At 39.3% G+C, this 22,520-nt stretch overlaps 1 protein-coding gene across 1 annotated transcript; it reads left to right on the forward strand.

Moving 5' to 3' along the window:
* The first annotated feature begins 778 nt into the window (after window positions 1-778).
* Window positions 779-20,800, forward strand: PRRG4 (proline rich and Gla domain 4). Its single transcript, XM_043482370.1, has 6 exons — window positions 779-1,749; window positions 2,137-2,261; window positions 9,174-9,337; window positions 11,040-11,088; window positions 12,104-12,236; window positions 16,311-20,800. Exons 1-6 carry the CDS (start codon window positions 1,241-1,243, stop codon window positions 16,543-16,545), a joined length of 1,215 nt encoding a protein of 404 aa, XP_043338305.1. The 5' UTR covers window positions 779-1,240; the 3' UTR covers window positions 16,546-20,800.
* Window positions 20,801-22,520: the final 1,720 nt, after the last annotated feature.

The raw sequence follows: 22,520 nt of genomic DNA on the forward strand, positions 1-22,520 counted from the left end.
AACACCCAGTATGTGCTCTGTCCACCTGCTGCCTTCATCACTTGAGGTCGTAATTCTCAAACTCTTTGGTCTCAGGACCTCTGCACATTTTTTAACATTATTAAGGATCTCCAGAGAGCTCTTACTTACATGAATTATATCTAATGATATATACCATGCTATGCTGTGTTTAGTCGGTGGTATCCCACTCTTTTGGAGTCCATAATCTGTAGCCCGCCAGGCTCCTCTGTCCATGGGATTCTCCAGGCAAGAATACTGAAGTGGGTTGCCATGCCCTCCTTCAGGGGATCTTCCCAACCGAGGGATCGAATCCAGGTCTCCCCATTGCAGGTGGATTCTTTACTATTTGAGCCACCAGGGAAGCCCAAAAATACTGGAGAGGGTAGCCTATCCCTTCTCCAGGGAGTCTTCCTCACCCAGGAATTGAACAGGGGTCTCCTGAATTGTAGGCGGATTCTTTATCAGCTGAGCAACCCGGGAAGCCCTGATATTTATCATATTATCTGTTAAACTGAGAAATTTTCATAATCTTATTTCAAATCAAGACAACAGATTGTAGTTACTTTGGGTTATATTTCTGCATAGGCTCAAAATTTCAGACTTATTTATTTTATATATAAATATAATATATACATTATTTATTTATAAATTTCAGATTTTTTTTTTTTTTTTAAAAATGAGGTTATAGCTATCCTGCCAAGTATGGCTAAAGCTAGCTAATAAAAGTACAGGAAAAAACAAAAAACTAAGAACGGGCAAATTTTATTAATCTCTATTAAAAAAACGTACATGCTGATACTTAAATCTACTACTACAGAAAATAATGGAAACCACAAAACACAGCAAGCACTCTGTCAGCTGGGTGATGACATCGTTACACGTCGAATGGCCTCTGGAAATTTCCGCTGTACATTCAGGAGGCAGTGACAGCGAAAAAGGCAAATTACGTCTTTGTATCATAAAGCAAATAGTTTTGACCACGGATACCCCCTAAAAAGATCTTGGAGATGGACCAGACCTGGCGAACCACGATTTGAAAACAAATGTAATCAATTAATTTTTAAGGTCACTTCCCATTTAATATGCTCTGACAAAGATTTTGTTCTCCTTCGCGGACCACCCTTTGAGATCTAAGATCTTAAGATGGAGCTCGTCGCCTAGTGAAACCCAAATCGAAAATCCCCGGACGCGCCAGGGCGAGGGGAGGGTTCAGGGGGTGGTCTCTGTTTAGCGCTGGGAGATGAACTCACGCTGCCCAGAGTCGGCGGAGGACGCGGGGTCTAGAAACCAGTCCCAAACCCGCCACCTGCGCGCCAAGGCGGGGCCAGAACTGGCTGCAGGCGGCCGGACTCGCCCAGGGCTTAGCGCAGAAAGAGGTGGCGGCGGCTGCGAGGCGCGGCCCCTGGAGACGCCTGCCAACCGCCCGCCCGCCGCAGGTGCGCCGGCCCCCGCGGGGAGGAGCGCGGCCAGGTGCTGCCAGGTAGCTGCCTTCTCCGGTTCTCACCGCTCCACTCTGCGGCCTCCCGGGATCCAGGCAGGACTCGCGTCGCGCGTCCCGGAGCCGGCCAGGGCGCCCCCTCCGCGAACCCCAGGCTCTTTCTCGGCCCGAGCGAGGGGGCCCTTCCCGTCCTGCGGAGGGCAAGGCGCGGATTCGGGGGGCGCCGAGACCGAGGGTCTGGCGGCCGCAGGGACGACCGAAGCACGGGACTCCGGCCCGGCTGTTGCTGGAACATGCGCCCGCAGCTGCAGGTGCGGGGGCCCGGAGGCTCGGTCCCGGCAGGGAATGGGTGGCTGGGAGGGGGCCTCCTCGGCGGACCGGGTCCGATTGCAACGCAAAGGGTCGCCGCGGCGACAGGCGCCCGCTCAGCCTGCCGCAGAGTCCGGAGGGCGGGGGCTGGGGAGGTGGGGACAGGGATGGTGGGCGGGTGGATGGAGGGGAGGCGGCATTTGTCCCCCGGAGCTCTCGGGGCCGCTTTCCGGGCGCGGGTCGGACCCTGGCGACCGAAACCGCGCGCGGGGCGCAGTCACGCGATGATTTTGAGCACAACAGGTCGGTGACTCGTTCCCATAGGAATTTAAACTGCTGAGCTGGGGGCACTTTTGACCTGTGTTTTTGGTTGGTTGGTTTTGTTTCAGTTTGTTTGACAGTTGCCGGACTATGTTTCCACTCCTGGTGCTACTCAGCCAACTGCCCGCAGTTACCTTCGCATTTCCTCATTGCACAAGAAGTCCGGAGGAGTCTGGGCATGCGAGAGAAGAAGGTAAGCCTGGCTGCAGATCCCAAGAAAACCGTGCTGAAAACCCAAGCCTGTATTCCAGGGCTCAAATGGGAAAGTGTAGTCTTTGAGATTACATGCCCCTCATCAATCGTAGAAGCGCTAAAATGCGCTTTAATTTGTGGTTTATTTGGTAATGTTGTGGTTTGTTGTTAACTGCAGTTTTTATTTCTGAGAGTTACTTTTGTAAATATGTATTTAAGACCAGGTTTGTAGTTAACTGAATGGAAAAACTGTTTCAACTTCTGAAAATCAGTGAGTGCTGTTTTTCTAGATGAGGCCGTGTGGTAATTCTGATGAGCATAGTTAGTTGTTCTTCCTGGAAAGAAGGACAAGGAGTCCCGGACCTAGTCTGGATTTGTTAGCAGACTCTGGGCAAGTTACTTAACCCCCTTTCAGCTTTTAAAATGATGAGGGAGTGAGGAGTGGAGTGATCTCTAAGGTCCTTTTATACTTGTAAATGTCTGGTTATCTGGGTAAAGTTAGATGGTGTGAGATTAGGTTTGGGGCTTGCTACTTGACAGTCCCTTGGACTGCAAGGAGATCCTACCAGTCCATTATAAAGGAGATCAGTCCCAGGTGTTCATTGGACGGCTGATGCTGAAGCTGAAACTCCAATACTTTGGCCACCTCATGCGAAGAGTTGACTGATTGGAAAAGACCCTGATGTTGGGAGGGATTGGGGGCAGGAGCAGAAGGGGACGACAGAGGATGAGATGGCTGGATGGCATCACTGACTCGATGGACGTGAGTTTGAGTAAACTCCGGGAGTTGGTGATGGACAGGGAGGCCTGGCGTACTGCGATTCACGGGGTGGCAAAGAGTCGGATACGACTGAGCGACTGAACTGAACTGAACTGAACCTAGAATTGCACACCTTGTGGTCTCCAGGTCATAAACAGATTCCTGCCCACATTCTGAAAGCCTAACCTAGAAAACACAGGAAAGAAAAAAACTTGACTTTCGTTTCTCCCTGCCAAATCGCTGTGCTTCCCTACCTGGTGCCAATGCTTTGGATCCACCTCGCCACACATATCTGTCCCACATTCATTCTCATCAGGTCCTCCTCTCATTCTCTTTTGAGGAGGATCTGTTACACTAAAACTCCTAATCATAACGCTAATAATGGTTAATACCGTTTAATGTCTCAAGCCTTCTAGGAGACTGTGTGTGTGTTAAAATAGGGCAATATCTTAACTTTAAGGAATCAAACACTGACCACAGGATCCTAAGCAACTGGATAAGGTAGTTAGTGGAACAGAGATTTGCAAGGAGATCCTTCTTGGTGCCTTCCATGTTGTACCGTATATGTAAGTCCATTCATATATAAGGTTGATGATCCATACTCAGCCGGACCAGAGGCTGGGTCCAGAATGTTTATGAGTACATTCGTTCATTCACAAGATATAGGCATAAAAGATACTCTCCAGGACATCATAAACTATGGAAGGAATTTAGAGATCATACTTGAGTGCAGAAGGCTGGAGATATCTGTGGGAAATGTAAATGAGGAAGTGTGTGTATTTAAAAGGCTTCTCTGGTGGTTCAGTTGGTAAAGAATCTGCCTGCAGGAACTCAAACAGGGGCTCTGTATCAACCTAGAATGGTGGGATTGGGAGGGAGCTGGGAGGGAAGTTAAAGACGGAGGGGCATATGTATACCTCTGGCTGATTCATGTTGAGGTTTGACAGAAACAAAATTCTGTAGAGCAATTACCCTTCAATTAAAAAATAAATTTTTTTAATGAAAAAAAAAAAAAAAGAGTCTGCCTGTAGTGCAGGAGACCTGGGTTTGATCTCTAGGTCAGGAAGATCTCCTGGGGAAGGAAATGGCAACCTACTCCAGTATCCTTGCCTGGAAGTCCGCGTGGACTGCTTCATCTAGTGGGCGAGGCAGGGTATAAACTGATAATCTCCATAAACTCTATGACAGAAGTAGAAACAGAGAGTTCAAGAGCAGAGGTATTGGTTAGCAGTATTAGTTAGCATTAGTATTAGTTGGGTGTTAGTTAGCATAGTAGCTATGTCTCTGGAGAGGTGTATAGCACAGAAGTCAGTGCTCTCTGCAAATGAGATATAACAAATGGAGATATGAAAAGTAACTAGGGAAATAAAGGACCTTCAGTTGTGTTCTGCTAAAGCCAAGAAGTGGGATTTAAATGACTCAAAGAGAATTTATTTAGAAAGCATGGAGAGACAAGAGAAAGGAGGAGAATAGAATATCTCAGTTGGTGGGTTTAAAACAGGGGAATAGACAGCCTCTTAGGATGGTCTGAGTAAGTGAGTGAAGTGAGTGAAGCCGCTCAGTCGTGTCCGACTCTTTGCGACCCCGTGGACTGTAGCCCACCAGGCTCCTCCGTCTATGGGATTCTCTAGGCAAGAATACTGGAGTGGGTTGTCATTTCCTTCTCCAGGGGATCTTCCTGACCTAGGGATCGAACCCAGGTCTCTCGCATTGCAGGCAGACGCTTTAACCTCTGAGCCACCAGGGAAGCTAAGATAGGAGAAATAAAGATGAGAAGATAATCTGAGGCAGCAGACACAAAAGCGCAAAGGCCAGTGTATCCTGGGGCAATGGCCAGTGGTAAAACAGGAATCCTTGCTGCAAGTTCAGGATGCTCCAGGGGCAGGAAAGTTTGCCTCTTTTAATTAAAAGCAAATCCAGGCTACTTAAAACCCAACTAACAAAGGACAAATAATATTTCTCCTGAGATCATAAGGGAGGCAAGAAGAAGTTTGATAAGGCATTGAAGCTCTAAACATGGACCATGGACTGAATTAGAACTTTCAACCTCAGGGAAGTGGTGGACAGCAGTCCCTCCCAGAAGGCATGTTTTATACAACAGTCAAGACTTTCATTGGCATAAATATCACTTCAGGAACAATAAAAGTGTTTGTGACTCACTTTTTTATTTTCCTTTTAAGTTGAAGGTCCCATTGGAGGTCAGGGGTGTTTTGTAACTCAGATAACAGGAGGCCAACAATGAGAAATTTGGCACTGCTTTTCTAGCCAGTAAAATGTAAAGATCTGGGCGTATCTGAGAAGTAGCAATACAGAGGCAGATTTCTAATTCTCCGTTCTGAAATCAGATTTTACGTATTGTAAGTACATACAGTACAGCTAAGTTAAGCAGACTCAAAGTTACTTCATCACTGGTTTAATATTATAAACCTGTGTGTGTCAAGCTGAGTAACAGACCATGACTCTGAATTGCCTCAACTCTGAGAAATTAGGTCCAAGAGGAAAGTCAAGTTCATTCATTTATTATTGTAAGTAATTTGGGGTGCACCTCTTTGTGTCAACATCCCTGCTTTAACGGATTTTTCCTTCTTGCTAGGGGAACAGAGTTGTAACAGATAAGTAAATAAAGCATATAGAACACTAGATGGAAAGTGCCATGAAGAAAAACACAGTGTGGGATGGGGATTGCCAGAGGTGGGTGAATAGGGATGGGGTTCAAGGTAACACTGAACAAAAATGTGGAAGGAAGTGAGAATGCAGACTGAAAGAGGAAAGTTCTATTCAGTGGAAAGCAAGTTCAAAGGCAGGAGAGATCCAGGCACATTGGAAATGTGCTGTTGCTGTCATGGACAGGGGGATGACTTAGAGGGCCATTATAAGAATCCCAATGAGAAATGATGGCCACTTGGAAAATTTTTCATTCTGTTTCGTGGTTGCGTAAAATCCACAAGAACAAAGAAGAGGAAAGAACCAACATTTTGTCACAGGACAGAATGGTCTACCTTTTTAGAATATTTCTCAAAATAACTACACTAATGAACCCATTCTGGCTCCCCTCCTTGGTTCAAATAGCTCATAAATCTTGTTTATAAAATAGAAATGAAGCTGCTAGAATAGCACTGGCCAATAGAAATAGAATGTGCACCACATAAATAATTTAAAATTTTCTAGTAGCCACATTTTAAAAAGTAAAAAAGAAATAGGTGCAATTAATTTTTATAAAGTATTTAATTTAACCCAATATATTCCAAATATTTAACCTAATATTACAAATATAAGCAACAGAAAACACTGAGATACTTTACATTTTTCTTAACCATGTCTTTGAAGTCCCTTTTATACTTAGTGTTCAGTTCAGTCACTCAGTCGTGTCCGACTCTCTATGACCCCGTGGACCACAGCACACCAGGCCTCCCTGTCTATCACCAAATCCCGGAGTCTACTCAAACTCATCTCCATTGAGTCGGAGATGCCATCCAACCATCTCATCCTCTGTCGTCCCCTTCTCCTCCTGCCTTCAATCTTTCCCAGCATCAGGGTCTTTTCAAGTGAGTCAGCTCTTCACATCAGATGGCCAAAGTATTGGAGTTTGAGCTTCAACATCAGTGGTTCCAATGAACACCCAGGACTGATCTCCCTTAGGATGGACTGTGTGGATCTCCTTGCAGTCCAAGGGACTCTCAAGAGTCTTCTCCAACACCACCATTCAAAAGCATCAATTCTTTGGCCCTCAGCTTTCTTTATAGTCCAATTCTCACATCCATACATGACTACTGTAAAAACCATAGCCTTGACTAGATGGACCTTTGTTGACAAAGTAATGTCTCTGCTTTCTAATATCCTGTCTAGGTTGGTCATAACTTTCCTTCCAGGGAGCAAGCATCTTTTAATTTCATAATTAAATCACCATCTGTAATCACCATCTGCAGTGATTTTGGAGCCCCCAAAAATAAAGTCAGCCACTGTTTCCCCATCTGTTTGCCATGAAGTGATGGGACCAGATGCCATGATCTTAGTTTTCTGAATGTTGAGCTTTAAGCCAACTTTTTCATGCTCCTCTTTCACTTTCATCAAGAGGCTCTTTAGTTCTTCACCTTCTTCTATAAGGATGGTGTCATCTGCATATCTGAGGTTATTGATATTTCTGCCTGCAATCTTGATTCCAGCTTGTGCTTCATCCAGCCCAGCGTTTCTCATGATATACTGTGCATATAAGTTAAATAAGCAGGGTGACAATATACAGCCTTGATGTACTCCTTTACCCATTTGGAACCAGTCTGTTGTTCCATGTCCAGTTCTAACTGTTGCTTCCTGACCTGCATACAGGTTTCTCAAAAGGCAGGTCAGGTGGTCTGGTATTCCCCTCTCCTTCAGAATTCTCCACAGTTTATTGTGATCCACACAGTCAAAGACTTTGGCATAGTCAATAAAGCAGAAATAGATGTTTTTCTGGAACTCTGTTGCTTTTTCGATGATCCAGCGGATGTTGGCAATTTGATCTCTGGTTCTTCTGCCTTTCTAAATCCAGCTTGAACATCTGGAAGTTCTCCGTTCACTTATTACTGAAGCCTGGCTTGGAGAATTTTGAGCATTACTTTACTAGCGTGTGAGATGAGTGCAATTGTGCGGTGGTTTGAGCATTCTTCAGATTGCCTTTCTTTGGGATGGGACTGAAAACTGACCTTTTCCAGTCCTGTGGCCACTGCTGAGTTTTCCAAATTTGCTGGCATATTGAGTGCAGCACTTTCACAGCATCATCTTTTAGGATTTGAAATAGCTCAACTGAATTCTATCCCCTCCACTAGCTTTGTTCATAGTGATGCTTCCCTAAGGCCCACTTGACTTCACATTCCAGGATGTCTGGCTCTAGGTGAGTGATTATATGGGTTGTGAAGATCTTTTTTGTAAAGTTCTTCTGTGTATTCTTGCCACCTCTCCATATCTTCTGCTTCTGGTAGGTCCATACCATTTCAGCCCTTTATTGTGCCCATCTTTGCATGAAATGTTGCCTTGGTATCTCTAATTTTCTTGAAGAGATCTCTAGTCTTTCCCATTCTATTGTTTTCCTCTATTTCTTTGCACTGATCACTGAGGAAGGCTTTCTTACCTCTCCTTGCTATTCTTTGGAACTCTGCATTCAAATGGTTATATCTTTTCTTCTTTGCTTTTTGCTTCTCTTCTTTTCACAGCTATTTGTAAGGCCTCCTGAGACAGCCATTTTGCTTTTTTGCATTTCTTTTTCTTGGGGATGGTTTTGATCCCTGTCTCCTATACAATGTTAACGAACCTCTGTCCATAGTTCATCAGGCACTCTTATCAAATCTAGTCCCTTAAATCTATTTCTCACTTCCACTGTATAATCATAAGGGATTTGATTTAGGTCATACCTGAATGGTCCAGTAGTTTTCCCCACTGTCTTCAATTTAAGTCTGAATTCTACACTTACAGCACATTCAATTCCCACTAGCCACGTTTCAGGTTCTCTATACCATATGTGACTAGTGGCTGCTATATTGGACAAAATAGCTCTGTTAAGACTCACACCTGGGACTTCTTGGGTCCAGCAGTCTTGGTCAGGACTCTGTGCTACTAATGCAGGCGGCATGGGTTCAGTCCTGGTTGGGAACTAAGATCCTGCATGCCACACAGCACTGCCAAAAAAAAGTGATTTAGGAAATGGCAACCCAGAGATGTAAGTGACTTATCCCAGGATATACAGCTGATAGCTAAGCCAAATCAGAAAAGAAAAATCTGTGTCTTCTGTGTCTAACACTCTGCCACTACACCAGACTAATTTTTCTCAGTCAAAATAACAGGAAACCAGTGCTTTAGAAATAGCATAGACTGGCCTGTCATTTATTGGAAAAATAATTGTCTAGAGGAAAAAATGAAACTCAATTTTTTTTTCACTTATGCTGATAACTTTGGACACAATCTACTCAAGTATGAACTGGAATTTGATTAATATCTGTATTTCATCTTTAGCAGGAATTATTTTTACTGATGATATTTCTTTTTGTCAGATTTTAAAACCACAGAAGAAAGTTGGGTGTAATTTAACCACATCAAAGGAACTATGTGCTCTTCCCATAAGTAAAACAGGAATTTTCTGCCTTATTTTTATCAATGTTTGCAATCTTTCTATTTCTTTGTTAGTTTTTACATCAAAAGAAGAAGCAAACCTGTTCATACATAGACACCTCCTATATAATAGATTTGATTTGGAGCTCTTCACTCCTGGTGACCTAGAAAGAGAATGCACAGAAGAACTTTGTAATTATGAGGAAGCCAGAGAGATTTTTGTGGATGAAGATAAAACGGTAATTCTGTTGATGATGTTAATTGGCTAGACGTTTATTAAATTGTACTTTAAAAAGTGGTACTTTCAGGCATTAGAAATTATATGCCTTAAATAAAATTAGGATTGTATACCTGTTATCTCTTTCTACTTTCTTAAAATGCTAATTAACCTATTTAGATTTTACTTTATACTTCCCTGGGTTTACAGTAATTAGCAAATTATCAATTATGTTATAATTTTGTGTTTAACATTTATGATACTCAAAGACAGTCTTGAAGCACAGTGAATTAAACTTCAGGATACTGAGTTAGCTCTCTGACTCAGGCTTCAATCAGTCAAAACTCAAGAGAAATTTTTCCTATCAAGACTTAGCTTTTTGATGGCTATATTTATATTTCAAGTACTTATTGACAATCTACTATGTGTCATATCCTCCCCTAGAAACTGAGGATAAAATATATATTCCCTGCATTCAGGAGTTTATTGCTTGGCAATAAACTTTTAGAATTTCTCCCTTAAAATATAATTAACTTCCGTCTGTTAATCCTGAAAAGTACAAAACAAATAGCCGGCACTGTCCCTGGTATAATCTGGCATATTCTTTAAGACTATCAAGTGACCCAGATTCTTTACTTTTGTAAATAACCCCAAGCTTCAATAACCCCAGCTCTTTTTCCCCTTCCTCAAGAATCCCATTTTACTCTTTAGTCAATACGAACCTCTCTCAGTATTCTTCAAATGAAGGTGTTACTGAAACTTAGCTCTTTTTCTTCCCAAATTGTCCCCAGCCTCCCGTTGCGGCTGTTATCTGCTGCGTCTGTTAGAGAAAGGAAGCAAAGACTGCTCTGCCTTGTAGTTGTCTGTTGAAATTCTGTTCTGTTTCTCACAAACCCATTTTCTAGTTTTACCACCGTTCCTGAAAAACGGCTTCCATTCTCTCAAGTAACACTGAACTTAAAAAGTCTCAGGGATGTCTTTCCAAATCAGTAAATACCTTTTAATAAAATCTCTGAGCAAGGGCTTCCCTGGTGGTCCAGTGGTTGAAAGCCTGCCCTGCCAATGCAGAGGACACGGGTTCGATCCCTGGCCCCAGAGGATCCCACGTGCCTCGGGGCAATGAACTGTATGTCACAACTACTGAGTCGGTGCTCCGCAACAAGAGAAGACACCACAATGAAAAGCCCTCGCGCTGCAACTAGAGAGTAGCTGCTGATTGCCACAACTAGAGAAAACCTGCCTGCAAACAACATAGACCCAGCACAGCCAAAAATAATTTTTTTTAAAAAACCTATAAAAATCTCCTAGCAAACTGAAGGCTCACCTAGTGTAGAAAAAAGTCAGACTCCTTTTCAAACACGATCATGAGTCCTCTGCTTCAGCTTCCACCTCTACTGTTTTCATCGACTCTCTAATTCGATAGTGTCCCTGGATATCTGAGTGAGGGCCCCGGGCCAATGAAGGAAGAAATATCAGGATCCAGTGGTAAAGAGCTGGCACTAGCTATAAATCCCTGGCCAATTTCAGAGTTGGAAGAATCGGTGGTGGGTGGCAATGCTTTAATTATTTAATAGAGTGAGTCACTTGCTCCAGCATGAATGAACTGGTATCCAACCCGTGGCACATGCCAAGCGTTTATCACCCCTAGTCTAGGTCCTTGAGACCAAATGAAATGACCTTAAAGAAATTAAATAAACTCGGAAATTTTTTTACCTTTCTCTTAGAAGAAATTTTGGCAAGAATATTCAATTAGAGGACCAACCACAAAATCAGGTAAGGCAAGAATGAATCAATTTTAATGTTTTTTTCCCACCCTCTATCATAGTACATTTTTAGTTTCATTGTTTGAGTTTGGTTGTTGCACAACATACATACCTTGTAAATCCGGGGAAGATTTCTCAATTATACACAGGGCTATCTAAGACAGAAAAGGCCGCATTCATCTATTTATACACTGAAAATCAAGTTTGGTGAGATACTAGGGAAATGAGATAATAGGCTTAATTCGCTCTTTTAAACAACTCGGCTAAGTCAGGACTTGCACAGAATAAAAGTAAGACTGTTACTTTCAAGTAGTAAGCTATTTTAATTTTTTTTTTTTCTTTTTTTACCATTACAAGTGAATGGAATACTTGTGCTACTAAGTAAATTAAGATTGTTAGATAGAATCAAGTAGCCTCTAGAGAGGGGAGATCCTTTGTCTTATCTGCATTGATCATCTCTAGCTGCTTTTTTGGCAGGTTTGTTTTGGTTTTGCCAGCGATTTTTTTATTCCTCCTAGGCAGGGTCCAGCTGTAGGGAGACTATAATACATAGCTACTCTGGAGTTGCTTAGTAAATTTCTCTCAGTAGTTAATATCAGAATGTGTATAGTTGAACGAAGAATATGTTTATCCCGCTTAGTCTTGACATTTAAAATAAATCAGGGACTTCCCCTAGTGGTCCAGTGGCTAAGTCTCTGAACTCTCAATGCAGGGAACCCGGGTTCCATCCCTGGTCGGGGATCTAGATCCCACATACCACGACTAAGACCCAGCATAGCCAAAATGAATAAATAATTTTGATTAAAATAATAAAAATAAATAAAGCCATACCTAGGGCTTTTAGGAAGTATACCTTTTTTCTTTTTTTTTTTTCTGGTCATGTCTCTGGCACAGACTTTTAAAAGTAACCAATGTTAATTATTAGATGCTTAATAATGTGCTTACACTCAATGTTAAATTTATTGAAATCGTAGGTGGTGCTTTTCAGTTGTTATATTTATGTTAGTTTAATGATTTCTCTTAAGATGCTAACAGAGAGAAAATCGACGCTATGGGCCTTCTGACTGGATTAATTGCTGCTGGAGTATTTTTGGTTATTTTGGGATTAGTTGGTTACTATCTTTGTATCACCAAGTGTCACAGGCAACAGTATCCAGGGTAAGTATCAAGTGAAAATATTTAATTCACTTTCTATACTAGTATACTTTCTATACTGTTATTTTTAAATGGCTAAAAAAATGACTGCCTATGTTTTGAAGTCTATTTTTTATTTTGCAATAATTTCAGATACACAGGAAAGTTGCAAAGATGACACAGAGAGTTCCTATGTATCCTTCACCAGTTCCTTCACTGTTAACCTCTCATGTTACCATATTACATTTGCAAAACTAACAAGCCAACTTTGGGCTTCCCTGGTGGCTGAGATGGTAAAGAATGCCTGCAATGCAGGAAACCTGGGTTCAATCCCTAGATTAGGAAGATTCCCCTGGAGAAGGGAATGGGTAGCCACTTCCAGTATTCTTGCCTAGAAGATTCAATGGACAGAGAAGCCTGGCGGGCTCCCATCCATGGGGTCACAAAGAATTGGACATGATAATACAAGCCAATGTTAATACACTGCTATTAACTGAATTCCAGCATATTAGTAAAGCTTCCTAAAGGCCATAATTGTTTGCATAATAAATCTCAACATCATTAGAGTAAAAAGTTATTATCATTCATATTCTTATCTGTAAGTATAGATAAAAGTGTAGAACTACCTTATTTTTTAAAAAAAAGCAGCACATGCGAAACAGGCAATCAGAATTATTTCTTCTATATCCTTATTTACCCTGTTTATGGTTCCAAATTCTACAAAGACGCTCATTATTGACCAGGTTATGACCAGATTATGGAAATAGTGATGATGGCTGTACAACATTGTGAATATAATTAATACCATTAATTGTACACCTGAAAATGGTTATAATGACAGATTTTATGTTCTGCATATTTTACCATAATTAAAATTTTTTCTTTATTGTTAAGGTAAGAGTTTAGGGCAATAGAGGTGGAATTAGGATAAATCCATTGGAAGATAAAAGCTGAAGCCATGAAAGTAGGTAAGTTTTCTGAGTGTGACGAAAGGACAGAGACGAGGGCAGAGGCAAGTCTGAAAGGAGGCCCGTAGTAAGAGTGCAGAGGAAGCTGGTTGTTGCTATTGTTTTAGTCTCTTAGCTGTATCCAGCTCTTTTGTGACCCCATGGACTGTAGCCCACCAGGTTCCTCTGTCCATGGGATTTCTCAAGCAGGCATAGTGGCGTGAGTTGCCATTTCCTTCTCCAGGGAATCCTTCCAACCCACGGATTGAACTCATGTCCTCTGCATTGCAGGCAGATTGTTTCCCACTGATCTTCCTGGGAAGCCCCTGCAGAGGAGGACATGCCAGCAACAGGGGGGCAGAGGACAGGGGCAATGTAAAGTGTAATTCTATCCCCCAGCTGGAATTCCTAACAGTCCCCTGAGGCATTACGTGATCATGGGCAGGAACTAAGGAGATTGTCTGAGAGTTCTATAAATCCTCGAAAAGTTTGAAAAGTGAAAGAAAGTAAGGGAAATTTTGTGTAATTTTTCTTAAGCCACTGTCTTTAAGCTGAGGTTTCTATTAATTTCACCTACTTAACAGAGAGGAAATCAGCAAGTTCTTACCATTTTCAAGGGCTTTTGGCTAAGATCTTATTTCATATGGCTTTCTCCACAAGCTGCAGGATACCTGGAAATTCATGAGTTAATGAAGGAATTGGAATATTTATATTTAAAAACTCTCCTTGTCTTTTATCTTTTATCCTTGTCTTTTATCTTTCCTTCTTTTCTATCTCATTTACAATATTTTCCCCCAAAGTCCATGTGTATGCCCTCAGTATTTAATAATTTCCCTGAAGATCTGTGAACAGAGCCATTGTCCAGTGTCATGCTCAACATCGTTCTCTTCTCTTTCCTATTTTTTTTCCATTTCTCTGCTTTTCTTCACCGCTACACCTTTTTACCTTATGCCTTTTTTTTCTCTGAAGCCTTCTAGCTTCTTTCCTGCATGAGTTTAGAAGCAGAATTCAAAGCATGGAATAAAGAGGTGCCATTATTATGCATGTTTTCTGTGTATGTTATTATTAAAATCTGAAAACCCAGATATCTCTTATTTTAAAAGTAAGATTAGTTATACTTAGTACAGTAGAATGCTGTCCCATTTACAGGTCATTTTTGCATCTGCTGTCTCACTTTGATTCTCAGAGCAACCCATTATAGGGGACACTTCAAACTAGGTTAACCAGACATTCCTTTGTGTTAAGATTAACTTTTAAATACTTACTAACTGACTAAAGTACTTTTTATCAATTGTCCCAAGAAATTTTTCCAACAGTTACATGTTCTCTTTCTACATTTTGCAAGTCTGGAAGTGGGAGAAGGGTGAGGAATATTTTGAAAAAGAAAAGAGTAAAAAATGAGATCCTTGTTAGAATAGTTTGTCTCATTCTTTTGTAAAAACATGCCAAGAAATGGGAAGCAAGATCTTTTCATTTCTTAGTTCCTATATTTTACGGAGGAAGATAGGCATAATATAATGTTGTCAGCTTATCCGAGATGTTCTTGGTGTGTGTTTTCTGATTTCAGTCATGTAAGGTATATGTAAGAAATCACTGTGAAAGCACTTAATGACTTTTTTTTTCCACTTAATGACTTTATTATTATTATCCTTCCTGTAACAGATTTTGAAGGTCAACGTGGAAAAATTTATTTCTTCAAGTAAAACATCTGCCTCTCCTGTTTCCTATAAGCAAACAAGTAGTACTTTTCATCACAAGCTAATGAATGTGGCAAGTGACAATCCTACCATGCGTACATTCCAGATTTCCGACAGAGGAGGAATTGTATTGAGCCCTCTAAGTAAACTTCTGAGGCTCTCAGTCACCTCTCAGCTATTGAAGGGCAGATTATTCAGTTCCTCGATTTACATAGACCTTTTTCTTTTCTTCTCTCTCTGCTATTTTCCTCTCTTTCCTTTCAATTTCAGATCTCATTATAACTTCCAACAGCAAAGGTATTCTATGAGGCAAGTTGATATTAATTTAGTTTGCAGAAGAGTACAGTATTTTGGGTCTGCTAAACTCTTATTAGGAAGAATACTATTATAAATATCGACTACAGGTTCGAGATTATCTATATATTTTAATTATCTTATTAACCATACTATAGGAGGTTAATTTCTGCATAGATGCTTCATAGACAGCCAACTTCACAGTCTAAATGGATCAGTTTACTTATGTTTAAATTATAATTTGTAATTCACAAGTGAGAAGGGGAAATGTAGTTTTGGAACACCAGACCGGTATTACATTTCAGTTTTCATTGGCTGGCGTAGGTGACAAAGTTTTGTGAAAAATGGTGTAACTTGAACTAAGCCATTTTTTTTTTTAATTAAAAAGTTTTTTTTTTCTAATTGTTAGGCTTGGATCCGTGGAGATCAATGGGGAGTAAAGACACTACCTTGGCAAGACCAGAGAGCTATAAAATAAAGCAAGGCTAGATTAAGGGAGGCTTTGAAAAGTAGGCACAGGAGTTGGAAGTTGATTCAGTAGAAAGTGGACTTCAAGTTAGCCTTTTGTGCAGAAGAATGATGGGATGGAAACCCTGCTGAGGAGGGATGGACCAGGCAGCAGGGTTGCAGGGGTGACATGAGAGAGATGGGCATCCACTGATGGTATTACCTCTGTGGCATCAATTTCCTTAGCTTTGAGTTGTAGCACCTTTCAACAAAGCCTGGATTTGGTTTAACACCATACTTTGAGAAAATTTTAATTCAGGAATAGGAGAAAAAAAGAATTCATGTGTTTGGAGTCCTCGTTACAGTATTCCATACTGTGCTTAGATGCCTTACATAATCTTTCTTAATCCACACAAAACACCTCTGTTGACGTAGCTATTATTATTCCCATTTTACAAAGGGAGAAACGTTAGGTTACCTTGCCTTTGGTCACGTTGCTATGAAATGATAGGATCCTGTTTCATACACATGACTGACTTCAAAGCTCTTGGTCTTCCCACTAAACGAAGACTCATTCAGAGTTTATGGGTAAAATAAAACTTGTTATATTAATAAAGAAGGTTCAGCTTTGATCTAAATAGTTGGATTTCTTGATATTGCTGTCTTAGCCTAAAATATTGCCTTTCCTAGACCTCAATGCTCTCTCTATTTAGTTCTTCAGATACCTACGTAAGAAGGGGCAGACACACTCCTTCCATCATCTTCAGAAGACCAGAGGAGGCTGTCTTGTCTCCAGCTCCACCTTCATTGGAAGATACAGGATTACCTTCTTATGAACAGGCAGTGGCATTGACCAGAAAACAGAGTGTTTCACCACCACCACCTTATCCTGGGCCAGCAAATGATTTTAGGGTATTTAAAAAGTCTATGTCACTCCCATCTCACTAAGCCCTCATTGTCTTGGTGATATAGGACATTCACGTTATTTAAGTGGTTCTTTTCCCTGAACCAAAAAAGACAAGTCAGTTCAGCTGTTTATGACAAGCTGTAGGGAGTAAGGAGAAATGAGCATGTGTTCTCTGCCCCTGGAGTTCTGTCAGCATCTTTAACCTGAATTGGATAGTCAGCTGGATAAGGAATTTTGTGTCCTTGCAGTGAAGAAGAGAGCATTGCTCTGTTCAAAAGAATGTTATGGATGTCACAGCTAAAACTGGTGAACTGTCTGTATCCTTTGTACAGAAAAAGATTGTAGATTTGTTGTTGTTGTGTTAGTTGCTCAGTTATGTCCCACTCTTTGCGACCCTATGGACTGTAGTCTGCCAGGCTTCTCTGTCCATGGAATTCTTCAGGCAAGAATGCTGGAGTGGGTAACCATTCCCTTCTCTAGGGGTTCTCCCAGATCCAGGGATCGACCCAGGGTCTCCTGCATTGCAGGCAGATTCTTTACTGTCTGAGCCACCAGGGAAGCCCCATAGATTTATTGTATTGAATACTAAAAAAAAAAGAAAAAGAATTTCTAATTATTAGATTATTCCAAGTTATAATATTGGATCTACCCTTTTTTAGGATTTCTTTTTGGTTGGCAATACTTCACAGAATCTGACATTTAAATATAAATCAATAACCTTAATGAAATCAGTTTTTTATCTTAAATTATTGCATAGCATTTACTGTATTTTGCACATTTTAGTCATGAACTGTTCCTATCAGGCATATTTTATTATGTGTGGGGGGGGGCAGTCAATAGTTTTCTTTAAAAAATAAACACTAGGGAGTTACTTCTTCAGAGGGAGCATGGTTGCAATGGCAAGGATTTGCAAGGGTTGTTATACCACAAAGTAAATTATAGGCCTCAAATCTAGGAGTGGAGCTTGATAAATTCGTGCATATTACCGACGAGTAGACATACCTATTTTCATTGCTAAGTTATCTGTATCTGACTATGCATAACCATTAATCTGGAAAATTTGTCAAAGTTTATAAATAATAGTTTGAGAACCTAGAAGTAACTTACTTTTCTGCTATCAAAATAATATTGATTAAAGTTACCAGCAATCCCTTGTATCTTTTTTTTTTTTTTTTTCCCAGTGGGTTTGTCATACATTGATATGAATCAGCCATGGATTTACATATATTCCCAATCCCGATCCCCCCTCCCACCTCCCTCTCCACCCGATTCCTCTGGGTCTTCCCAGTGCACCAGGCCGGAGCACTTCCCTTGTATCTTTTAATGTCTGGACACAGAAGATCATAGGTAATAATTTTGACCTATAGTTTGTATCTTCTAATTCTGTATGTGACCAATCTCCCCTTACAAACATAATAGAATATAAGCTATAAACTTCTGAAATGAATGTGTGTGCACAAAGTTATTTGAATTTATGTGTATGTGAATTTGTTTCCTCTTTGCAGGAACTCAAAAAATAACATACTCCTGAGAAATAGAAAATTCTGTTCTTTATGTTTTTGCCAGGCATTGCTTTTTTCTATGTAATACCATTTATAAAATTCTATTTTGTTTTATAATTTTTAGAGAGATGAGATTAAAACTCACAGGCATTTGGTAGGTCCTTCCAAATTAAATGCTGAAAAAGTATAAATCATATTACACTGTGTTTGAGTGTATGTCTCGCTTTTAAGACCGTGTGATCTTAATGCAGATGAAAGAAAGATCTTAATCATTACAGACTGCTAAAGACCTTACCTTTGATATTTTCAGAGTCTCTTTGGTTACTTGTTGCAAAGAAATCATCTGGCAAAATTTGTTGTTGTTGTTTGGTGTTTGGGTTTGTTTTAAATTAATCTTTATTGGAGCATTATAGTTGCTTTACAGTGTTGTTTCAGTTAACCATATATATATAATCATATGTATCATGTATATATGAGTCAGCCATACATACATACGTATATATATGTATCCCTTCCCTTTTGAACTTCTTCCCCTTTCAGGTCACCACAGTACATTAAGTAGACTTCTACAGTGTTCTCATTAGTTATCTATTTTATACATAGTAACATTTAGATACAATTAGGAAAAGTGGTCTTTTTAATGCCACCTACATAACCTATAAAAATTTTACTATTAGTCATATATTGGCTTTACATAAGCACTTTTCCTCATGTAACTTTGCCCTTATTTTAATCCTCTTTAAAAGGTCAGAGGCAGGACTTCCCTGGTGACCTAGTGGTTAAGACTCTGCACTTGCAATGCAAGGGGCGTGGGTTTGATTCCTCGGCAGGGAACTAAGATTCCACGTGTCACACAGCCAATAAATAAATAAAGCAAGCAAGCACCTAATGCTGTTTCTGAGGCTAATTAGGAAACATTAAAAAAAAAAAAAGATTGGAAGCAAACTCTTATCATTTTAGCAATCACTCTAAGGCATGCAAGGATAATTTGCCCCAAATCTAACGTGTTGGTATGAGCTAGGTTTAGAATGAACAAGCACAATTTTCTCAGCCCCATCTTATTCCTGTAAAATTACACTGTCTCAAATTATAAAGTATAAACAATTCTAAGTCTGTATGAGAAATGTATAGACGTTTGTCATTTATACATAAATGTATATAAGAGCATATATTACATATCTGTATTTTCTCACACATGTGTTTCTTAGGATGGATAAAAATATAAGATACGATTTATCTTTTATTGAATCACAATCTGAAATACTCCATGAACTTGTTTACTCCAGTTGACTCCCAGAAATCTTGCTGTAAATCCAGCTTCAGGGCCTGTGACAACCCATCACCCAGCAGCAGCATGGATTTGTCATATGCCGTCACTTACTGTAAAACTGTTGCTCTAACCTGAAAAAATCTGGAATTCATCAAGATTATGAAATAAGGGGTGTTTGTAGAGAATCCAGTGTTGAGAATCCAATCCATAATACTTTAAATATAAAGCAGAAAATGTGATAGAATCATAACCAACAAATATTTATGATAATTAAAAGGAAATATTAATATAAAATCATTAATATTTTAATATTAATGGACATGTATTTCTGTCCCATTCTCCCTTTTCTATTCCTGTTGTATTTTTGGTAGTGGGTTTTTTGGTTTGATTAATTTGTTTTTGTTTGTGCTTCTTCCTTGAGTAACTGGTTAGTGTTAACCATTAAATCTATCTTGACACAAAACTTTATAATTGATTAGACAGTTTTCCCCTCTATTACAATCAGGAAATGAATGTAATATGAGTATGAAAAGGGAAAAGAAAAGGGAAAGTCACACAGTCGTGTCCAACTCTTTGAGACCCCTATTGTAGCCTGCCAGGCTCCTCTGTTCATAGGATTTTCCAGACAAGAATACTGGAGTGGGTTGCCATTTCCTTCTCCAAGAGATCTTCCCAACCCAAGGATCAAACCAGGTCTTCCTCATTGCAGGTAGATTCTTTATCATCTGAGCCACCAGGAATAAGACTAGAAAAAGACAGATACACATTTATGGGGTTTTGCCTTCAATAGGATAGATAATTCTACACAGAATATTCTCTTTTTAAGATGAAAAAAATCAAAGAGAGCACAAACTATGTGTCAGAGTTTTGCATCCATTAATATTATGCCCTCTGAGTGAATACACAGTGAAAATCCTCAGAACAATTAAGAGCTAGAGCAATGGTGTTCTCTGTATCTGGTTTCCTGTTTGCCTATAAAATTCTAACAATTTTTTTCTATTTCTCAGATAAGTTATGTGTATGTGTACTTTTCCTATACATAAAAGTGAATTTTTTAATAAGAAGAAGTTTGTCAGTGCTGTTTGAAAGCTTAATTTCATATTATTCATACTGTTTTTTATTCTAACTGAATGTGAAATAAGTTTGTATTAGTTACTGGTTGATTTGAAATATTGTATGTGGCATTTATACTACTAGAAGAATGTCTAGATTTCTATAATTTTTTAAAAACTAGATTCTTTTGTAAATCCTGCCTGTGTAGCATTTTGGAACATGTGTGACATGTATTGATACCTTTAACCTTCCATATTGTATTTCCTTCAGCATTTTTTTTGTTGTTTAAAAATGTTTCCCTAACAGTTAAAAGTTTAAGGCAACTCAGTACTTACCAGCATTTTCATTATGTGGAAAAAGCAACTCACTTTTGAATACATTTTTCCTACATGCTTGATTATATTTTGGCTTTAATGGATTTCCTATTACAGACATTTTTTATACATGTGAATAAACTTTATGCTAAGTAAATATTTGTTGCTTGTTTCAATGTTTATTTGAAGAATATTTAATTCTTATTCCTCATATAATGGCATATAATTATGTGAACAATGTATTGCATGTTTTCAAAACAGCATGGTATTGCTGTATCTATCTTTCACCTGGGGGTGGTAACTTTCTATTTAAACAGTTTAATTGCAATTGTGAAAGTGCTATTTTCCTTAACAGAGTTTTAATATTTAATATATTGTTTGAGGCAAATTTATAATATATTATTGCTTAAAACTGAATTTACTTCTATGACCTTTATACATAGATTAAAAACTTTTTTAAATATAGCAAGGTTATACTAAATTATAGAAGTAACAGTACCTCTAACATAAAAGAAACACATTAAGTAATACTATGTATCATACAGACAAATGAACTTTGTTTTATCAAATATTACATTATGTTCAACATTTAGTCCTCCTTAAATTTTTTATCCAGTTGATTAATACATAAATGTTAATACTTATACTCCTTAAAATTACTTTAGTCAAAGGAATGAGAAGTCAAGCTAGTGACTAGGAGAAAACATTTGCAAAAGATACATCTGATAAAGGACTGTTATCCAAATTATACAAAGAACCCTTAGAATTCAACAATAAGAAAAGGAACAACCTGATTTAAAATATGGGCAAAAGACTTGAACAGATACCTCACCAAAAAAAGATGATTAGGTAACAAGCATATGAAAACATGTCCAACAGCATATCATTAAAGACTTGCAAGTCAAGGCAACAGAGATACACACCTATTAAAATGGCCAAAATCCAGAACTCTGACAACATTAAATGTTGGTTAGGATGTGGAGCAAAATGAACTCTCATTTATTGCTCATTGGAATGCAAAATGGTGCAGCCACTTTGGAAGACAGTTTGGCAGTTCCTCATAAAACTAAACATATTTTTAACATTTGATCCAGCAGTCATCCTCCCTGGTACTTACCCAAATGGGTTGGAAACTTAGGTCCACACAGAAACCTGCATATGGATGTTTATAACAGCCTTACTTACAATTGCCAGAACTTGAAAGCAACCAAGTTGTCCTTCAGAAGGCAAATAGATAAATTGTGGTAAATTTAGATAATGGAATATTATTCACCACCAAAAAGAAATGAGCTATCAAACCATAAAAAGACATAATGGAAACTTCAGTGAACATTACTAAGCCAAAAGAGCCAATCTCAAAGGGCTACAAACTGTATGATTATGGCTATATGACTTTCTGGAAATGGCAAAACTAGGGAGATGTAAGAAGATCAGCGGTGTCAGGTGATGGGGTGAGTGGATGGGTGTGGAGGAGGAATAGGTGGAGAACAGAGGATTTTTAGAGCAGTGAAACTACTCTGTATGACATGGTAGTGGTGGACATATATCATTATACATTTGTTCAAATGCACAGACAACTCCAAGAGTGAACCATAATAGACTATGGACTTGAGGTAGTGAGATGTGTCAATGTCAGTTTATCAGTTAAAATGACTGTGTATCTCTATGACATGGGACATTGTTAGTGGGTGAGGTTGTTCATTTGTGAGGATGGGTTATATATGAGCTTTCTATACTTCCCATTCAATTTTGTTCCAAACTGCTCTAAAAAGCAAAAATTATTAATTTAAAAAATACTTTTAAGACAAAAAGTTTCCTTAGGACCACTTGAAAGTTTTTTTTTAAAACACCTCCTTATATTCTGTTGAAGAGTAGCA

This window comes from Cervus canadensis, chromosome 11 (genome assembly GCF_019320065.1).
Source record: "Cervus canadensis isolate Bull #8, Minnesota chromosome 11, ASM1932006v1, whole genome shotgun sequence".
Lineage (NCBI taxonomy): Eukaryota > Metazoa > Chordata > Mammalia > Artiodactyla > Cervidae > Cervus > Cervus canadensis.

What these genes read in the sequence shown, in the direction of transcription:
- PRRG4 (XM_043482370.1), top strand. Translation starts at nt 1,241, where the DNA reads ATGAACTCACGCTGCCCAGAGTCGGCGGAGGACGCGGGGTCTAGAAAC. An exon ending in TGGGCATGCGAGAGAAGAAG is followed by an intron (nt 2,262 to 9,173) that starts GTAAGCCTGGCT and finishes TTTCTTTGTTAG; the next exon opens with TTTTTACATCAAAAGAAGAA. An exon ending in CACAGGCAACAGTATCCAGG is followed by an intron (nt 12,237 to 16,310) that starts GTAAGTATCAAG and finishes CTCTCTATTTAG; the next exon opens with TTCTTCAGATACCTACGTAA.